At 44.1% G+C, this 21,067-nt stretch overlaps 2 protein-coding genes across 2 annotated transcripts in view; one reads left to right on the top strand and one right to left on the bottom strand.

Moving 5' to 3' along the window:
• Nucleotides 1–398: 398 nt before the first annotated feature.
• The window catches only part of LOC306930397 (histone acetyltransferase KAT5-like), a 29,047-nt gene continuing 8,378 nt past the window's right edge, over nt 399–21,067 (bottom strand). Inside the window, exons 5-14 of the mRNA XM_079511344.1 lie at nt 20,338–20,400; nt 18,755–18,934; nt 18,116–18,196; nt 17,584–17,832; nt 15,010–15,099; nt 10,959–11,099; nt 7,502–7,595; nt 3,494–3,653; nt 3,097–3,178; nt 399–1,831 (exon numbers count right to left, since the gene is read on the bottom strand). Coding sequence (XP_079367470.1) covers nt 1,697–1,831; nt 3,097–3,178; nt 3,494–3,653; nt 7,502–7,595; nt 10,959–11,099; nt 15,010–15,099; nt 17,584–17,832; nt 18,116–18,196; nt 18,755–18,934; nt 20,338–20,400 — 1,275 coding nt within the window. The 3' untranslated portion in view covers nt 399–1,696. The remainder of the gene's footprint in view (nt 1,832–3,096; nt 3,179–3,493; nt 3,654–7,501; nt 7,596–10,958; nt 11,100–15,009; nt 15,100–17,583; nt 17,833–18,115; nt 18,197–18,754; nt 18,935–20,337; nt 20,401–21,067) is intronic.
• LOC306929262 (kelch domain-containing protein 3-like) lies at nt 11,918–12,751 on the top strand (the record flags this gene model as incomplete). The annotated part of the gene is made up of 1 exon (XM_079509704.1): nt 11,918–12,751. One exon carries the CDS (start codon nt 11,918–11,920, stop codon nt 12,749–12,751), a length of 834 nt encoding a protein of 277 aa, XP_079365830.1.

Genomic DNA, 21,067 nt, shown 5'->3' with positions numbered 1-21,067 from the left:
GAACCAAATCAATTAAAACCAGGAAAACATCTGGTGTCATTTTAAATATTAGCATCATTGGCTATTGAAAAATAGCCAAGATCACAAGATCACAGCATGTCACTTGGTGCCACGCTGTGAGCTTGTAGATTTCTGAAAAAAAGTGTAATATTTTTTGGGGAAGAAAATAAAAATAGATAGATAGATATAGACGTTTGAACTTTTAAATAAATACATTTGTTTAACCATTTCCTGAAAAACAAACGTTTTGGGACCTTTTATGATGACCTCATAAGGTTATAAGGATGATGTAATGATGACCTCATATGGTTATAAGATGATGTAATGATGATCTCATATGGTTATAAGATGATGTAATGATGACCTCATAAGGTTGATGTAATTATGGTTACAGGAAGTCAACAAGTCAATTTTTTAATTCTCGTCTTTTTACACATTATTTGTTATTAAAAAAAAGAAATAAAAAGGGACATTACAACTTAAACCAGAAAACCATTAACACGAATGTCTCCTTTTTTTCAACTGTACTTCGTTTTTTTGTGTTTTCTTATTTTTTAAATTATAATTCACAACAACGCATTTAATGTACATTTAAAATGACGACTACTGTTCATTATGCAGAAACAATGAGTTAACACAATCTGTGCCGACGTGGAGATTCCTCGTCATGAGCTACTAAACACACCTGTCGAGAATCTGGTCACTCCTTGATTTCTATTAACAGTTTCACTGCTGATAACGACAACATTCCCGACAGACTCTTGTTTTCATCGCTGTTTAATTCACTGTTTTTTTTTATCACTTTTAAAAGATGCATGGTTTCCGTCGGACACGGTAGGACACGTTTGGATCACGTGACCGGAAAAAAATACATCAGTCCCACTGGCTTCCTGGGGCTGATGGGAAACGGAGGCTTCCTGGGGCTGATGGGAAACGGAGGCTTCCTGGGGCTGATGGGAAATGGAGGCTTCCTAGGGCTGATGGGAAACGGAGGCTTCCTGGGGCTGATGGGAAACGGAGGCTTCCTGGGGCTGATGGGAAACGGAGGCACCTGGGGCTGATGGGAAACGGAGGCTTCCTAGGGCTGATGGGAAACGGAGGCTTCCTGGGGCTGATGGGAAACGGAGGCTTCCTGGGGCTGATGGGAAACGGAGGCTTCCTGGGGCTGATGGGAAACGGAGGCTTCCTGGGGCTGATGGGAAATGGAGGCTCAAAGCAGAGTCAACGAGAGGCAGTGGCGTCGCCCGGGTCTCCCAGTTCCTGCTGCCGTCGTTGTTTTCGGGACAGTGGAATATATTCCGTTACAGGCGGATGTTGGTGAAACGGACCTACATTTAGTGACTCTTCAGCGCTTAGTGAAACACTCGCTTATTTCACTGTTCACTTGTTTCACCGTCAACTAGGGCATTAAGCAACTAGTCGACTAGTAAATCCACTAGTCGACCTTGTTGGTACTAGTTGACTAGTTGATAAGAAATAAAATGTTTTTTTCCCCGATTTTGTAGGCCTCAAGATCAGGTAGATTATAGTTATAGTCACCGATGTACACAGTTTTACCCCTCTTGCCCCAGGCCTTGGGGCAGTTGTTCTACCACTTGCCCCAGGCCTTGGGGCAGTTGTTCTACCACTTGCCCCAGGCCTTGGGGCAGTTGTTCTACCACTTGCCCCTCTTGCTCCAGTCCTTGGGGCAGTTGTTCTACCACTTGCCCCTCTTGCTCCAGTCCTTGGGGGTGAAGTGGAGACATTTGGGGTCGATGCGGAGGTGTCTCTTCTGCATCGCTCGCTCATGTCCGTCTACGATGTCCTCCGAGAGCGTCAGGATGTACTGGCCCTAAAAACACAATACAAACACACTGTTATGCCCTATAGCGCCCCCTATAGGAGACTCTGTTATCCCATTTAGACCCGAGGACGATTCTACAAATGCCTTCTAAATCTTAACAGTTTTCTGAAAGAAACCTATGTTTCTGTCAGTGTTGCTCAAACATTTTCATGTCAAGGACCCCCAGAATTATCTGTATTTGGCCGCCGACCCCCATCTGAAAATATGTTGCTCCAGAGACCCCCCCCCCTCCTCCCAGTAATCAATTGGCAGGTGTGGGGTTGCCATGGTAATCAATTGGCTGAGGCAGAGGCTGGGAGTTGTACAGGTGAGGGGATCATTAGGCCCACTGGCAGAGCCTGAGCAGAGCCCTTTGTGGCGGTTCTGGAGAACCGTGTATCTGACCGACTCGAGGCCGGACACTCCCTGTGGGGGTGTGGAACGTGTGTGTCGAATTTGAAGCTGGTGGAGCGAACGGTTCTCGAGTTACGTACAACACGTAACACACAACGTAAAACACATACAGAGGCATTTATAGGAGGATGGATTTCCAAAACTTTTACAGAAGATTTAACCCAATTTCCAGGCCTCAATCATTCAGTGCAATAATGAGTCTCTTACTCCGATATGCAACGATGACCAAAGATATACCAGGGCTAGAAATCCAATGATTAGGATCATATAAATATCACATCTCACCCTGTAGTACAGGGTTCCCCAATAGGCGGCCCGTGGGCCATTTGCGGCCCGCGGAGCGCCCCCTTGTGGCCCCTGGAAGAAGGCCCCAGATATGAATGTCATTAAATGGGGGTCAGTAGCCTATGCATGTAAAACTGGGCATCCTTTTCAAATGGGGTCTTGCATCATTTTCAGGGCTCGACCTCGTGCGTGCGGACTCTGCCCCAGCCTGGTACCCTAGTCAAAATATGGCCCTTGAGGAAAATTAATTGGGGAACCCTGCTGTAGTAGTTGATTAGATTCACATAATCTCAATTTCTAGTTGCTGTTGGGAGGACAGCAACTAACAGATTTTTTTTTTTACATAAATCAGTGCTACTGAACACCCTTTACGTCTGTGTGTTGTTTAGAAAATATTGAACCAATGGAAAGTAGTAAAAAGCGCTTTGGACAAAACCTCTTAACTCCATTTGACCTTCAAACTGTCTGCTAAAACAACTAACTCCACCCCCCCCCCCCCTCTCATGGAAGTAATTGACAATATGTTGTTGGTTCAAAGGTAAATGTTCTGCAGTCAACCTGTTAATTAATCTCACCTTGTAGTAATTGATTAGGTTCAGGTACTGAAGTGTAGAGATGACGTCTTCTTTCTTTACGCTGGTGATTTCACTGATTTCACTGCAAAGACAACATCACTGATTTCACTGCAAAGACAACATCACTGATTTCACTGCAAAGACAACATCACTGATTTAACGACGGTCCAAGGAAGCTTCCATATAAAACAGAGATTCTCTGAAGCTTTTGAATTTCAAGTTTTACAAACATTGGTCTACAGAATTTGTGCAGATAGTTTTAGAAGCATTGATTCAGACGTGCGTGTGGGAGCGCCTGCTGTGCCGTGCCATGCGTGCATGCGTGAGTTACGTGCGTGTACATGCGTGTGTAAGTGTGTGACGTGCGTGCTGTGTGTACGTGCGTGAGCGTACATACTTGATGGTGATCTGGGGCCTCTCTCCGTTGTCCGGTTTGAGGTCCATGAGGATCTCCAGGATGGTCTGAGACCAGTAGGACCGATACGACAGCAGACCCAGGTCTGAGAGAGGCTTCTCTGGAGTCCCTGTTTTACCTTCCACCTTGGACAGCTCATAACCTGGAGATAACCACAGTGATATTAATACGACAGCAGACACAGGTCTGAGAGGGGCTTCTCTGGAGTCCCTGTTTTACCTTCTACCTTGGAGAGCTCATAACCTGGAGATAACCACAGTACTATTAACCTCCGATACGACAGCAGACCCAGGTCTGAGAGAGGCTTCTCTGGAGTCCCTGTTTTACCTTCCACCTTGGAGAGCTCATAACCTGGAGATAACCACAGTGATATTAACCTCCGATACGACAGCAGACCCAGGTCTGAGAGAGGCTTCTCTGGAGTCCCTGTTTTACCTTCCACCTTGGAGAGCTCATAACCTGGAGATAACCACAGTGATATTAACCTCCCACCTTGGAGAGCTCATAACCTGGAGATAACCACAGTTATATTAACCTCCCACCTTGGAGAGCTCATAACCTGGAGATAACCACAGCGATATTAACCTCCCACCTTGGAGTGCTCATAAGCTGAAGATAACCACAGTGATATTAACCTCCCACCTTGGACAGCTCATAACCTGAAGATAACCACAGTGATATTAAAGGAGCATTCAGTGATTTGGGTGATTTGGAAAAAACCCTGGTCCGCCCCGGTAACAAGATGTGCACATGCACACGCTCTACAGTGGGGGAAGTACAACAGACCAACCGCACGTGCACCAAGGCCCGCCCCACTCGATAATGATTGGAGGAAGGCCCCTCACATCCTGATCGAATGAAGGCTTTGCCACCCAAAGCCCACACCGAAACTAGGGTTTTTTTACCACAGGAGCTCACTGGGGACAGGGAGGAACTCCTTATATGGTCAGCACACTTTATAGTAGGGAGGATTATCCAAAAAATAAGTGATATTTGAATTAAGGGAAATCACTGAATATACCTTTAACCTTCTACAGCTCATAACCTGGAGATAACCACAGTGATATTAACCTCCGATACGACAGCAGACCCAGGTCTGAGAGAGGCTTCTCTGGGGTCCCTGTTTTACCTTCCACCTTGGAGAGCTCATAACCTGGAGATAACCACAGTGATATTAACCTCCCACCTTGGAGAGCTCATAACCTGGAGATAACCAGTGATATTAACCTCCCACCTTGGACAGCTAACCTGAAGATAACCACAGTGATATTAACCTTCTACCTTAGACAGCTCATAACCTGAACAATAACACTCCGATTCCCCAGGGTTATTTAATCCATTAAATCAGAGCGCCCAATCGATTTATAGCAACGGAGCACTTTTACTGACGGACCGGATGTTATCCCGGATGTGGCTGTATAGTAAGAGAAATCTATGAAAATCTGGGAACTAAATCGTTACCAAGAAATGTCTTCACCAATGTGTTTCTAAAGGTGTCTAATAACATGTACTAAAAGTTTGAAATTCAACTCCCGTGGGAAATTGAGTTATTAGCATAATATGTGACCATACCCTTAACATCCTATATAAGGCAAAAAAGTAGCATGTGACATATGAAACTAGGGGGTTTTCATGATTCTGAATCCACTTCAAGCATTAGTTTTGCACAAAAAACACAGGAAAACGGCCTCACAAACGTGATGAGGTCAGCACATTTGGTCAAGTGGATATGGCCTAATTTAGCCCAAGGAGTGTTTTTTGTGCAAAACTAATGCTTGGAATGGATTCAGAATCATGAAAACCCTAGTTTCATATGTCACATGCTACTTAAAGAATGATGAAATTTGGACTTTTTTGCCTTATATAGGATGTTAAGAGTATGGTCACATATTATGCTAATAACTCAATTTCCCACGGGAGTTGAATTTCAAACTTTTAGTATATGTTATTAGACACCTTTAGAAACACATTGGTGAAGAAATTTCTTGGTAACGATTTAGTTCCCAGATTGGTCAAATACCTGATAAAATGCCCGCAGCTAGATGTAGCCAAAACACTCTAGAGGCGATCTACAACAATGGGAGGCATGATTAAATCTAACACGACTAGCGACTGGACCGCGGTGGGCCGACTATTTGTCTATCACAGGATCTTTTCTTAGAATTGGACGGGATGATTTAGATCGCGAGTTATTAACATTTTAAGATTTTCGTTGCCATCGGCTAAACAGGGGGGGGAACATTTTCGATGACGTCTCACTGTTGTGCAACATCGAGGATTGTGCAACAAGCGCTCCTAGGCTGTGGAGCGATGCGATCGGTTTTCATATAAATAAACTTCGTCTTTTGGATAAAACTTCGTCCTGGGTGTTACTAATTATAGAAAGGACGGTGAACTTCGTCCTGGGTGTTACTAATAGAAAGGACGGGTAAATTCGTCCTGGGCGATTGGGGTGTTAATGATATTAATATTAATGATATTATTAAAGATGGAGTGCCACGATTTTTTCCCACCCTACATGATCATCAGGTAATATTATAATATAAGGAGGAAGAACTTGTTCCATAAAGTGCACAGAATGTTAAAATCATGCTTTTATGTGGACACGCCCACCAGTTCATTAAGTATGCCTGGTTTGCCTGGTGGTTGTTGATGGGTGGTGATCCACCTGAACTGAAGCCGCACCCACAGCTGTAGTTGTATGATAAAGGGGGAGGGGTTAGGGGAGGGGCTGATAGTGTGATGTCACTATATTACTGTTTATTTCATTGGCCTGTTCGACTATCAAGGGTTCAGCCTCCAGGAAGAAACCCTAAATACAAAGTTAGTACACCATTGCACATAAAAACGACTCCAGCGTGTCTAATGAAGTACTGTCACCTCATAGACACATGAAAAACTGGAAAAATACAAAAATTGTGGCACTCTTTAATGATATTGTTAGACCCGATGTCCCGAGATCTATGTCACCTTTATAGCTTTTTTTAAACGTTATTTTAAACTTTAGCTGTTGGAAAAATAGCAGATCTACAAGAAGCTCAGAGCGCTTTGTTACGGACTCTGGTCATCGTACACACGTTTTGAATAGTGACAGATTCAGCAGTGCAGCTCTGAATCGGTTCTTGAGAGAGTATGGTGACGACGCCTTGACTTACTGAACTCTGAGCAGAACAGCTCCCCCTAGAGGTACAGGGAGGTATTACTGAACTCTATGAGCAGTTTGTTGTAGCTCCCCCTAGAGGTAGGGAGGTATTACTGAACTCTATGAGCAGTTTGTTGTAGTTCCCCCTAGAGGTAGGGAGGTATTACTGAACTCTGTGAGCAATACAGCTCCCCTAGTGGCAGGGAGGTATTCATGAACTCTATGAGCAGTACAGCTCCCCTAGTGGCACAGGGAGGTATTACTGAACTCTATGAGCAGCACAGCTCCCCCTAGAGGTACAGGGAGGTATTACTGAACTCTACGAGAAGTACAGCTCCCCTAGTGGCAGGGAGGTATTACTGAACTCTATGAGCAGTACAGCTCCCCTAGTGGCAGGGAGGTATTACTGAACTCTATGAGCAGTACAGCTCCCCTAGAGGTACAGAGAGGTATTACTGAACTCTATGAGCAGCACAGCTCCCCCTAGTGGCAGGGAGGTATTACTGAACTCTATGAGTAGCACAGCTCCCCCTAGTGGCAGGGAGGTATTACTGAACTATATGAGCAGTACAGCTCCCCCTAATGGCAGGGAGGTGTTACTTACTGAACTCTATGAGCAGCACAGCTTCCCCTAGTGGCAGGGAGGTGTTACTGAACTCTATGAGCAGCACAGCTTCCCCTAGTGGCAGGGAGGTGTTACTGAACTCTATGAGCAGCACAGCTCCCCCTAGTGGCAGGGAGGTGTTACTGAACTCTATGAGCAGCACAGCTCCCCCTAGTGGCAGGGAGGTGTTACTGAACTCTATGAGCAGCACAGCTCCCCCTAGTGGCAGGGAGGTGTTACTTACTGAACTCGATGAGCAGTTTTCCATAGCCTCTCCGTTGGTATGGAGGCAGTGTGAGGATACACGCCACGTTGTAGTCTTCTGTCGACTCTTTTTCCTGAACACACACACACACACACACACACACACACACAATTTTGTCGGTTAAAACTATGACCACTACCTTTTTCCCACTGAAGAAAGCTAAATAAAAACTATAAATGAAATAAAATGGTGCATTTATATAGCACTTTTATCCAAAGCACTTTACATTGAATGTATGTGTGTGTGTGTGTGTGTGTGTGTGTGTGTGTGTGTGTGTGTGTGTGTGTGTGTGTGTGTGTGTGTGTGTGTGTGTGTGTGTGAATAATGCACACCTTTACATAGATTGTGCATTGCATTCACACACACACATTCACACACCGATGACAGAGGAAACCATGCAAGGCACCAACCTGCACATCAGGAGCAATCAGGGGTTCAGAGTCTTGCTCAAGGACACTTCCACACTAACTCTGGGGGCGCCCACAGGGATCGAACCGGGAACCTCACGGTTTTGCCATCCGGCCACTCTACCACTGAGCCACTGAGTTTAATTTACTTCATATTTAGCCGAATTCTGACGTCATTTCTCCGTTCATTGTCAATGGCAAATATTGAGACGTGTGGAGACAAAAGCTTTTTATAGGAGGGGTTAGCGCCCCTTAAAGCCGTTTATAGGAGGGGCTAGCGCCCCTTAAAGCTGTTTATAGGAGGGGTTAGCGCCCCTTAAAGCTGTTTATAGGAGGGGCCTTAAAGCTGTTTATAGGAGGGGCTAGCGGCCTTTAAAAATAAATATTTGCACATTCTAAAGGAGGGTAAAAACAGTATAAAATATTTGTACAATGGAGAAGGACCCCCCTCCCAGAAGCAACGATTTGAGTTAAAAACGTTCGCTCTTAACCCTTAGAAGATGAAAGACGCCAATTGGCGTCTTCATCAGAATTCCGTAAATGATCAATGACGCCAATTGGCGTCTTCACAGTTTTTGATGAATCTAAACATATTAATATGCTCCGAAGCGCTGTTTAAATTCCTGAGCTTATATTCCAACTACATTACCCAGAAAACCCGTGTCATGTGACACACGTGTACGTGTTGCCATTGGAAGCTGGTCCCAACCCCTGTAAACAGTGGGGGCAGAGGGAGTCTTCATTGTTTTGCCTGTTTTGCCGTCTCGCCCGAGCGATTTTCTAGCAGAAAAAGTTGAAAGCAGTACTATTTATTTGAGCGAGTTTTGTGGTAGTAGTATTGATCCATACGCGTCCCAGTCGCCTTCTCCAGGCGGAGTAGCCCTGGTCCAGTGCTTACAGCGAGACTCGCTGCTCCCTCCCTCCTTTTTTCATTGTCTCCCCATCGTCGTCCGATGAGCTATACCGGGAAACCATTGAAGAAGACGATCAACCCGGAATGTTTTGAGGTAATCTTATTGTAGAAAATGCCCTTCTATAGTGATCAGAAATCATAAGATGATCGCTACAAATAGATGCTTGGATAATTACTACTACTAGTCAGATCATGACGCCAGAATGACTCACCACGATGGCCCCCAGGCATTAGCCAGCACCAAAGGTGCTGGCTAATGGTGTTGGTCGGTGCATTGGTGCTGGCTAATGGCTGGAGGGAGGGTTGGTGTCGATCGGTTGGTTCGTGCAGTACAAATGTATCGTAGCAGGCATGCACGCATGGCAGTACAAGTATTTTATATTGTAGCGTGCCTTATAGGCGATCTGATCTTTAGAGTAATGTTCGCTCCTTTTATTTACTGTCTACAAAGACGGAGAACAAACATGCATCGTTTACTGAAGCAACGCGTGGTTCGTTATGATGACCTTGCTACAAGGATCGGAGGGGGGACGGGGAGTGAAGCTAACAGTAGCGTATTATATAAGATCTGTATGACGTTTCATTGACGTCTGAGCTTGCACGATAATTGCATTCATTGTATATTGTATACAATCATGATTGTACATTGTTTAGTGTGTCTCCGTGTGATGATGATGATGACGATGATGTCAGATAGCCTACGTCCCCCCCCCCCCCAACTGGCTATTGGCCGGGCTGACTACAGCTAAATGTTTATTTTTATATATTTAGAACTGGCATCAGATGAGGAGGAGGAGGAGGATGATGATGATGATGATGAAGACGAAGAGTCAAGACTGCGATGGATTTCTCCGACACTGAACCGGATGCATTCATTCATTTCAGTTGTTGTTTTTTTTTAATTTAGCCTACACACACACACCGTCAAGAACAACTGGAATGCAGTGGTTTGGGGACACTGGGGAGTTTGGGGACAACTGTTTTGTATGTAGGCCTATTTATTTTCTGTAATATTTATTATAATTGTATTATGTTAGTAGTCATAAAAAATAAAAGACAAGCTTTTACAATGAGTTAGACCTGTCATGGCTATTTTGTTCACTATTCTGAGGTTTATGGTTTGACTAAGCGAGTTTCAACTGTGATTTACTCTGTAACGGTAGATGGTAAGAACCCAATTTTTTTGTTATAATACAGTATACATTCAAGTCTATATTTTGATACATATCATGGGCACAAAGTCATATCAAAACAATGTCCTTGGATGTGTTTTTTTATCAAAACTGTTTCTTCACAACAGGTTTTTGAGATACATGCATGAATAGACACGGTACTGGTAAGACTATGTAAACATGGTATATATCAAAATGTGCGTTAGAATGTCTAATTTTACCCCAAAAAAGAATTGAGTTTATATGATGTTCCATTTCAGAGCTAGGGGGACTTTTAGCTGGATAGGTCAGATTGATCATGACTGACCATGCTATTTATAGATGGCAAAATATCTACAGTGGTACATGTGAGAAACTTTTTATTTTATTTTAATTGAACTAGACAACTCACCCTTTAAAATGAGATATTGCATGGCTATGTACGCCCAGCAGAAAAAAAGTTATTTAGAAAATAAAACTTCAACCGGGCATAACTTTTTTTGTTGTCCTAGAAACACTACCCAGTGTAAATGCAGGCTCTTTTAAAAGGCTTTCAACACAAAAACTAAACATTTTATCAACTCAGTTAATTTTTTTCCTGGAAGCAGACAAGCCAAGCTTTCTCTGAAGGTCTTTCGTTGTCACACATTCACAACAGAGAATTTTCAATAAATCATTCAAAAACGCCATTCTGCCATAGAGAAGTCTAAAAACTATATAGAAATCCATGAAACTCTCAAAGAGTTAAAGAATATATATTCAAAGATTTGCACTACATTTCCACGATTTTTCTAAAATAGCAGACCTACAAGCTCATAGCGCGGCACCGAGAGTGCCGCGCTATGAGCTTATAGATCTGCTATTTTTCAATAGCTAAAGTATAACATAATGCTTAAAACACCAAACACCCAGAATGGGCTAATACCTTGGAGAAGTATTTAAATACAGTAACAGAGTATTAATACCTTGGAGAAGTATCCCACAATGTGGAATCCTTTGGCGTCGTACTCTGTCATGACGTAGAAAAGGAAGGGGTCGGTGTCGTAGTACAGCGTCTTGTGGTCCAGGAAGCACTTGGCCAGTAAACACAGGTTCTGAGAATAGGTCTGGAACACACACATCACATGTCCTAAACACACACATCACATGTCCTAAACACACACATCACATGTCCTAAACACACACATCACATGTCCTAAACACACACATCACATGTCCTAAACACACACATCACATGTCCTAAACACAGGTTCTGGTCCTAAACACACACATCACATGTCCTAAACACAGGTTCTGGTCCTAAACACACACATCACATGTCCTAAACACAGGTCTGGAACACACACATCACATGTCCTAAACACAGGTTCTGGTCTGGAACACACACATCACATGCCCTACGTCACACGGAGGACTGGCATCATGTCTTACGTCACACGTAGGACTGGCATCATGTCTTACGTCACACGGAGGCCTGGCATCATGTCCTACGTCACACGGAGGCCTGGCATCATGTCCTACGTCACACGGAGGCCTGACATCATGCCCTATGTCACACGTAGGCCTGGCATCATGTCTATGTCACACGTAGGCCCGCTAACCTATATAAGTGCCGACCCACACAGTAGGACTGCATTCCTTCAAGTCATTCATTCAAGGTATTCAGGACTGCATTATTTTACGGGGAGAAACCTATAAACTACTGTGTGAAATGCTTCGTTGGACGGTGCACCTAAAAGGGCTTCCAGAGACACCGTATGATGCTGCTGTAGCAGTGGACCACAAAGTGTACTGCTTTAAAGGAGACTTTATCGAGTCCAAGCGTCGGACTGAAGTGCATGTCTTAAACACAGTGTCTTTATGCTGGAACGAGTTGCCCCCAGAGACACCAGGAAGAGGCGAACGCCCCCTTGAGGTTCGCCCCATGAACACCAGCCGCACAGCTGTGCTGATCGACCCTTTCATCTACATCTGGGGGGGAATCACTGACACATGCAACTACAGCACGGTGCTTTATGCATTTGATGTCGACGACCACAGAATGCTCACACCCAAGGTTTCTGGGACTCTTCCACAGGGGAGGTGGGGTCACTCAGCCTGTGTCATTGGGAAGGTCATGTTTATCTATGGAGGAGGGAACCATCTGACTGGTTTCACTGATGACATCTACAAGTTGGACACCACCACTATGGTCTGGTCTGTAATTAACACGAGAGGAACTCCACTGCCTGCCTCAGTATGTCACTCTGCCACCATTATCGGGACAAAGATGTTTGTATTTGGAAGCTGGTATTGGTACCACAACACCATCAGAGTGTTTGACACAGAGACCAACCAATGGATGAACACACCTTCTGCACAGCCTCTTCCAGAAGGACGCTGCGATCATTCAGCCATTTCATACAATGGAGAGCTGTACATATTTGGTGGCAGGAACAAAAACCACGAATTCAATGATCTGTGGAAATTCAGTCCAGCGACCTTCACCTGGAAGAAGGCTGAGTCCAAAGGGAATGTTCCATGTTTAAGAACAACATGGAGTCACATGGTATTCTGTTGCATGGTGGGAGATCGTATCATCCTCTTTGGAGGATGTAGATCATACAACTCAGCCAATGATGACCTGTATGTCTTAGACTTGAGTCCTAGTCTGAAGACCTTATGCAAGCTGGCAGTTATTCAGTACGGTCTGGATCAGTCTGAACTACCACACAACATCAGGTGGGAACTGGCAGCCATGACAACCAACAGCCAATAGGAACTGGTAGCCATGACTACCAACAGCCAATAGGAACTGGCAGCCATGACTAGCAACAGCCAATAGGAACTGGCAGCCATGACAACCAACAGCCAATGGGAACTGGCAGCCATGACTACCAACAGCCAATAGGAACTGGCAGCCATGACAACCAACAGCCAATAGGAACTGGCAGCCATGACTAGCAACAGCCAATAGGAACTGGCAGCCATGACAACCAACAGCCAAAAGGAACTGGCAGCCATGACTACCGACAGCCAATAGGAACTGGCAGCCATGACAACCAACAGCCAATAGGAACTGGCAGCCATGACTACCAACAGCCAATAGGAACTGGCAGCCATGACTACCAACAGCCAATAGGAACTGGCAGCCATGACAACCAACAGCCAATAGGAACTGGCAGCCATGACTACCAACAGCCAATAGAGCGTCGCAGTCCCGCCCCCTACCATGGACCAGGAAATGAAACCCAATGCATTTTTCCCATAGACATTTCTTAAAGTATTTATTTAAAGACGGTTATGCCGCGGACAAAGCCAACTCGAGTCGTGACAACTCATGACAACACAAACAATATTTTGGACCAAACAAATAATTACAAAGAAGAAAAACAAAACAAAAAGTGTTGTAACCTGCCGTTTTTTTCTTCTTTCTAATTATTTGTTCGGCCCAAAAAATTGTGTTTGTTGTCATGATTTGTCACGACTCGAGTTGGCTTTGTCCGCGGCGTAAACGTCTTTAAATAAATACTTTCTGAAATGTCTATGAGGAAAATGAACGGAGAATCATTTCCTGGTCCAGGGTAGGAGGCGGGACTGCGACGCTCTATAGGCCTATCTCACAGCCCACTTTCCACGCCCACTTCCGGTAGATAGTGGTGTCATTTAACATTAGGCATTTACACTCTTTTTCTCTGGAGAATCTAAGTACATTTCCTAATGTCAAAGACCGATAATAATATGAAGAAAACACAATGGTATAACAACTCAAATAAGTAGAATAAACCTTACCTAGGCCTATAGGAGGAACTGGCAGCCATGACTACCAACAGCCAATAGGAACTGGCAGCCATGACTACCAACAGCCAATAGGAACTGGCAGCCATGACTACCAACAGCCAATAGAAAAAAATAAAAAAATACAAATTGAAAAATATGTTTTCCGTAGAATTGAGCAAAAACATGAGTTTGGGATCACACTCATAAAAACATTACACACCCAAAGCTGGTGATGGGAGGGGCTAGGAGAGGACATAGGAGAGGACATAGGAGTCGTGGAGCAATAACTCCTACATTCGTTTTATTTATTTTAAAAGTTTAAAAAAAAATTGAAACTATTTTTTCCCAAAATAATTACATAAAATAATAATAATAATGACAATAATAAGACATTATTTTGTAAAATGTAGAATATTTGTGCTAACTCTGCGTAGAGGATTATGTTAAACTCTTTCAGTATAAAAGGCATTTTTGTTTTAGCAGATTTCTTATGCAAGGTTTGGGGGGAAAAAAGTTAGAATTAGTGATGCACCGAATATTCGTCTGTAGAAAATATTCGGCATAAAATGTCTAAAAATGCATTTTCTGCCAATTTGGTTTCCGCCCGAATAGGCAGAAAATATATCACCGAATAGTGAATCCAATTAATGCATTCAAAAGAGCTGAATAAATGTTTTATGGACCCACAATAGTGATTATTATTTAAGTTAAGTTTTGCCATTACCATTTATTTTGCCATAAATCAGGTAGCTTTATGACAGCAATGGTAGGAAAAAAGATATATAATATTAATCATATTCGGATATTCGGTTTTCGGCCAATAATTTCCCTTTCGGTGCATGCGTAGAATGCTCTGTTTGCTTGAAATGGAGTTTGAAAAACAGAGTTTTTATTTTTTTGTATTGTATTGTATTGTATTGTATTGTATTGTATTGTATTGTATTGTATTGTATTGTCTTGTATTGTATTGTCTTGTATTGTATTGTATAACTATGCAATATTGATGCAATGATGTATATGTTGTGTCCTATAAGTCCATGAATTTAAAAAAACAAACGAATCTAAGAAATACCAGAAATAAAAATGAAATAGAACTGAGAATATCTGATCTTCAAGCTTGCAACGCTGCGCAACGTGACGCGTCGTGCACTTGTAGATCTGCTATTTTCACTAGTTTGGGTCAAACGTGTAATCTTTGAGGAACCATTGGTCTACAGGGCTGTCAATCATCAGGATGAGGGACCAATCAGAACTCACTTTGTTTTTCCTGCCGTCGATCTCAAAAAACGAGATTGTTCCTTTACGATAGATCTCGTTCCCTGGAGGATGTCGAAGATGGCATTTAGTCTGGAAGACAAGACAAGACATTTAGTCTGGAAGACAAGACAATACATTTAGTCTGGAAGACAAGACAAGACATTTAGTCTGGAAGACAAGACAAGACATATAGGCCCTCATTTATCAATCGAGTGTAAAATCTGCCCCAAATTCGAGTGTAGGATTCGTAGTACACCCACGTCGGGTCGGCATTTACAAAGTGATCGCAGACAGCTGTTTCTTCCTAATTTCATTCCTAGCAGTGATAAATGTGACGGCTGAAATCTATCTGGCACGCCCTATGAAATCAAGCCTCGCCCTCGTTTTTGCGACATGAACAACTGCAGTACGACCTTGGAAACCATAGTTACATGACGAAAAAAGTAAATAAAAAAGTCACCCCCCTCTCATACACACACAGACGCACGCACGCACACGCAACTTGCAAGTCCAACTGGTTTGTTGTAGCCTATCTTCAATAAATAAAGAACGAACACCTGTATGAATAAAATAAAGCTGTAGCTGTATAGTAGCCTACCCGTTTCTCCTCTCGCCTCGCTTGCCTTGCTGCCCCCACACACACACACACACACACACACACACACACGCATGCACATACGGGCCGTGGCCCAGTCAGTTTAGACTAGAGCTGGCCCAACTTTGAGCCTTAATTGTGCATGCAAATTTCTGGTTAGTAAACCACAGCCTTTGTTTTAAAATGGTTCCCCAAACCGTTCACAGTTCACAGTTCACTATCGGCCGGGGATGCCCCCCCCCCCCCCCCCCCATGCTAATTTGCCCAGTCAATGAAATGAAATGAAATGAAATGAAATCATTTGATCCGCGCTACGCGCCTGCCGTGTGTTGTTAGTTGTAGCCTATATTAAATTATTAAAGTATTTATTCATTTAATATAGCCTACAACAATATATTAGTGAACGAAAATCTGAACCTGCATGTGAACAATGAATTAAATAACAAATAGGCGCGCACACACACGCTGCTGTTTTCCTCCTCTCCTCTCCTGTCCTGTCTGTCTCTATCACTGTGGTCCGTTCATGACACCGCGACCATGCACGTTTATGACAATCTATTTAGATTACCTCGCTATAGTCGCAGTAGTCGGTGCAGTGGATGGGCTGTCACCTGACATATGAATGTGCAGCCTAAACCAGCCTCATGTGGCACACTGGCACTGGTGGGCTGGCAGCCTGGCTGGGTGGTTTAGCCTACCTAACTCCGATGCGTTCCCACTTGCGCTGGCACGGCACATTTGGCATTCGAGCGACGCGTCGGGTTTATTAAACGAGGAGGAGATTGCACATACTGTAACTCCAGAAAGACATCGGCCTGCTGTAGATTAGGCTACAGTAGGCTACACATGTTGGGACTCTCCGCGCTGCAGCACTGCACAGTGCACTATACTCTAAACGTCCCGTCATGGAAATATTTCAGCACACAGCCCAAATCCTCGCATGTATGTGCTCATCATGCAAAACACTGTTTAAATGGCTTACGCATCTAACTTGCAACATTGTTTTTAAATGCGCGATTTTAATTGCTTGCTTGTAAAGTTGGAAATCTCCTACTAATTTCGTATGACACAAAGACACATCGTTGATGTATTCCTTTACTTTTTTTTACTTTTTACATTTAGCCCATATACATACAGTTTTATATAAACATTTTAGGAGTGAATACATATGTTTCGATGCCTGTGACAGCCTCTCAGCTGGTCAAACAATGCTGCTCCGCTGTTCTACGACAGAAAAACAGGTGAGGACAAAGCGTACGACAGCTCCCGACCAGACGTGGTTTTTGTCTTGGCTCAAGTTCAAAATCAAACGTTGGCGCAAATCATAAATGCCGAAAATTGCGGTAATTTCGGCGTACGCCCATATTTTGGCGTACGCACGGTTGATAAATGAGGGCCTTAGTCTGGAAGACAAGACCATACATTTAGTCTGGAAGGCAAAGACCATGTATTTAGTCTGGAAGACCAGACCATGCATTTAGTCTGGAAGACAAGACCATGCATTTAGTCTGGAAGACAAGACAATGCATTTAGTCTGGAAGACAAGACAATGCATTTAGTCTGGAAGACAAGACAATGCATTTAGTCTGGAAGACAAGACAATGCATTTAGTCTGGAAGACAAGACCATGCATTTAGTCTGGAAGACAAGACCATACATTTAGTCTGGAAGACAAGACCATACATTTAGTCTGGAAGACAAGACCATACATTTAGTCTGGAAGACAAGACCATACATTTAGTCTGGAAGACAAGACCATACATTTAGTCTGGAAGACAAGACCATACATTTAGTCTGACACACACACACACACACACACACACACACACACACACACACACACACACACACACACACACACACACACACACACACACACACACACACACACACACACACACACACACACACACACACACACACACACACACACACACACACACACACACACACACACACACACACACACACACTCTCACCAGGTGCCTCTGCAGACACTTGAGGCTCTTGAGGTACTTGAGGCAGAATTCACAGAGGTAGAGGATGGGCAGGGCGGTCAGCTCCTGGGGGTAGGGGGAGAAGTACCAGGGCTTCAGGCGATGGCGGCCCAGCTCGATGCAGTCGATGTTCTTCATGCGCGTCACGATGTCGTCGTGGCTGCGGTCCGACACCAGGGAGCCCGTCATGCGTGGAGCCGTGGGGATGCCGTCCGAACTGTCCTGGGAGTCCTGTAGGGGGCGACAGAGAGGGACATATTACACTGGGAGTCCTGTAGGGGGCGACAGAGAGGGACATATTACACTGGGAGTCCTGTAGGGGGCGACAGAGAGGGACAGGCTCTGTGTTTATTATTATTACACTGGGAGTCCTGCAGGGGGCGACAGAGGGACAGGTTGGTCAGGTACAGAAACGGACCCTGGTCGGGTCCTGATGGGCTTGCAGGGCTCTACTACAGATAGACCTTCTATAATAAAGTGTGGGTGCAGAGGGGGACCTTTTAAAGGGACGTACCTCATCGGTGCCGCCGCAGTTGGCCTTCCTCTTGCGTCCGGGCTGCGAGGGGAGGAGGCGACGTGCAGTTCCATTCTGCTGCTGTAGGGGGAGACAGAGAGACGTCACATGAGGAGTGCTTTTCAACCTCTGACTCCAGGTCCACTATATTTATACCATAGTGAGTGATGCCAGTGGGTCCAGGTCCAGGTCTTCCCTCTCTCTCTCTATGTGATTATATGATGTGTAGTGACTCCAGGTCCAGTTTATTCTTACCGTAGTGAGTGATGCCAGCGGGTCCAGGCCCAGGTCTTCCCCCTCTCTCTCTCTAGGTGTTATGTGTACTAGTGACTCCAGGGCCAGTATATTCCTACCGTAGTGAGTGAGGCCAGCGGGTCCAGGCCCAGGTCTTTATTCTTACCGTAGTGACTCCAGGTCCAGTATATTCGTATCGTAGTGAGTGAGGCCAGTGGGTCCAGGCCCAGGTCTTTATTCTTACCGTAGTGACTCCAGGTCCAGTATATTCGTATCGTAGTGACTCCAGGTCCAGTATATTCCAACCGTAGTGAGTGAGGCCAGCGGGTCCAGGCCCAGGTCTTCCCTCTCTCTCTCTATGTGTTATGAGGTGTACTAGTGACCCCAGGTCCAGTATATTCTTACCGTAGTGAGTGAGGCCAGCGGATCCAGGCCCAGGTCTTCCCTCTCTCTCTTGGTGCCGAAGGCCCCCCCAACGACGGGGAACACGGAGGCCTGAGACGCATCGGCCGAGCCGGGAAGACACGGAACGGAGCCGACCGCCTGGGAGGGGAGCGGCGCCGGACCGGAGTCGGCCTTACGCTTCTGGAGGGAGGAGGGGTACACATTAAACCCTGTTGTTGTTCCAGGGACCCCCCATCTGAAAATATGTTGTTCCAGGGACCCCCCATCTGAAAATATGTTGTTCCAGGGCCACCGCAGAAGCAAAGCTTTGAGTTAAAAACTTTATTTATTCAAAGATTTGGGCCAAATATTCACGATAAAAAAAAAAGACAGCAGACCTACAAGCTCGTAGCACGGCACTCGGAATCCACTTGCTGACCGGCTGTCAGTATTGGGCTTTTTTTGTAGTGGTTTCTTGTGACCCTACCATGAACATCCTATGGCAGGAAAACATGTCAAACTTTCCTTTTGCTTTAAGTAGCAACATGTGACATGTCAAACTAGGAGGTTTTCATCATTCTGAATCCATTCCAAGCATTAGTTTTGCACAAAAAACACTCCTTGGGCTAACAACGGCTATAGACATCATGACAAATGTGATGAGGTCAGCACATTTTGGGAACATTTGGGCAAGTGGCTATGGCTACTTTTAGCCCAAGGAGTGTTTTTTGTGCAAAACTAATGCTTGGAATGGATTCAGAATGATGAAAACCCCCTAGTTTGACACGTCACATGTTGCTACTTAAAGCAAAAGGAAAATTTGACATTTCTGCCTTTCATAGGATGTTAATGGGTTTTTTTTATTGATTGAAATATTTATTAACAGTTTGCAGAATTACAGTACATTTCAAGCACAAACTCAATACAAAGACTGTTAACTGTGAGTGGACGACACCATAAAGCATTACACTTGTTTACAAGAGGGTCCACCTTGTTCAATTAATCAAAACATTTAGAGACGTACAAGGCACAAATAGACACTTATATATATATATATATATATATATATATATAGAACAGTACAGGAATTCATCATAAAGGAGGTAAAAAGGGAAAATAAACATACAGTAAGGGGAAAAAGGGGTGGGCGGTGGTGGGGGAATTCAGATTTTACGGAGGCCAGTTTCGAATTGCAGCCGTCCGTAGGTGCCCTTTGAGAGCGGTTTTGAAGGAGTCAAGGGATTCGCATGTCTTAATGACTGATGGTAGGGCGTTCCACATTTTGGTGGTATAGGAGCGAAAATAATTTAGTCCCTTGTTTGGTAGGATCACAAGAAACCCCTATAAAACAGATTGCTCAATACCGACAGCAAGTGGATTCATGAATGTATGAATATTATAGACAATATTTTAGGCCAATAAAAAAAAAGACTATATACCAAATTTACCACTTTAAACAAAAGAAGCCTCTCGGCTGCCGGACTAGAAGGACAACAAGCACCAACGATCGGGTAAAAATAACGTCTTGTAGAAACCAATGGTAGATGATAATAATACCAATAATAATAATACCAATAATAATAATAATAATAATAATAGTGTACCGGGGTGGGGAGGGTCTTGCCTCTAGAGGGAGCAGTGGTCGACTGTAGGTTCTGATCTTTCCTCTGGAATGAAAAGGAAGAAAAAGGTAAGAGTTAACTGACGTTCATGAAGCCAGGATTATTAAAGCCAGGATTATTAAAGCCAGGATTATTAAAGCCAGGTTTATGAAAGCCAGGATTATTAAAGCCAGGTTTATTAAAGCCAGGTTTATTAAAACCAGGTTTATCATTACTAGACCTGTACGTGCCCGTCGGCCACCGGCCTACTGGAGAACGATGCAACTTGGGAACCTAATAATACCCGTTGTCAACTTGTCATAGAAACCGTTTTAACTGTCTGTCTGTGTCTCTTTATACTGTATATGGAGATATTTTACTCGTGATCAGAGCTTCCGTTGCTCCAGACTGTATGACGGAAGCATTTATATTTGACTCATGATCAGAGCTTCCGTTGCTCCAGACTGTATGACGGAAGCATTTATATTTGACTCATGATCAGAGCTTCCGTTGCTCCAGACTGTACGACTGAAGCATTTATATTTGACTCATGATCAGAGCTTCCGTTGCTCCAGACTGTACGACGGAAGCATTTATATTTGACTCATGATCAGAGCTTCCGTTGCTCCAGACTGTATGACGGAAGCATTTATATTTGACTCATGATCAGAGCTTCCGTTGCTCCAGACTGTATGACGGAAGCATTTATATTTTACTCGTGATCAGAGATTCC

This window comes from Electrona antarctica (genome assembly GCF_951216825.1).
Source record: "Electrona antarctica genome assembly, chromosome: 9".
Classification (NCBI taxonomy): domain Eukaryota; kingdom Metazoa; phylum Chordata; class Actinopteri; order Myctophiformes; family Myctophidae; genus Electrona; species Electrona antarctica.
This window is presented reverse-complemented; position numbering and strand designations above follow the sequence as displayed.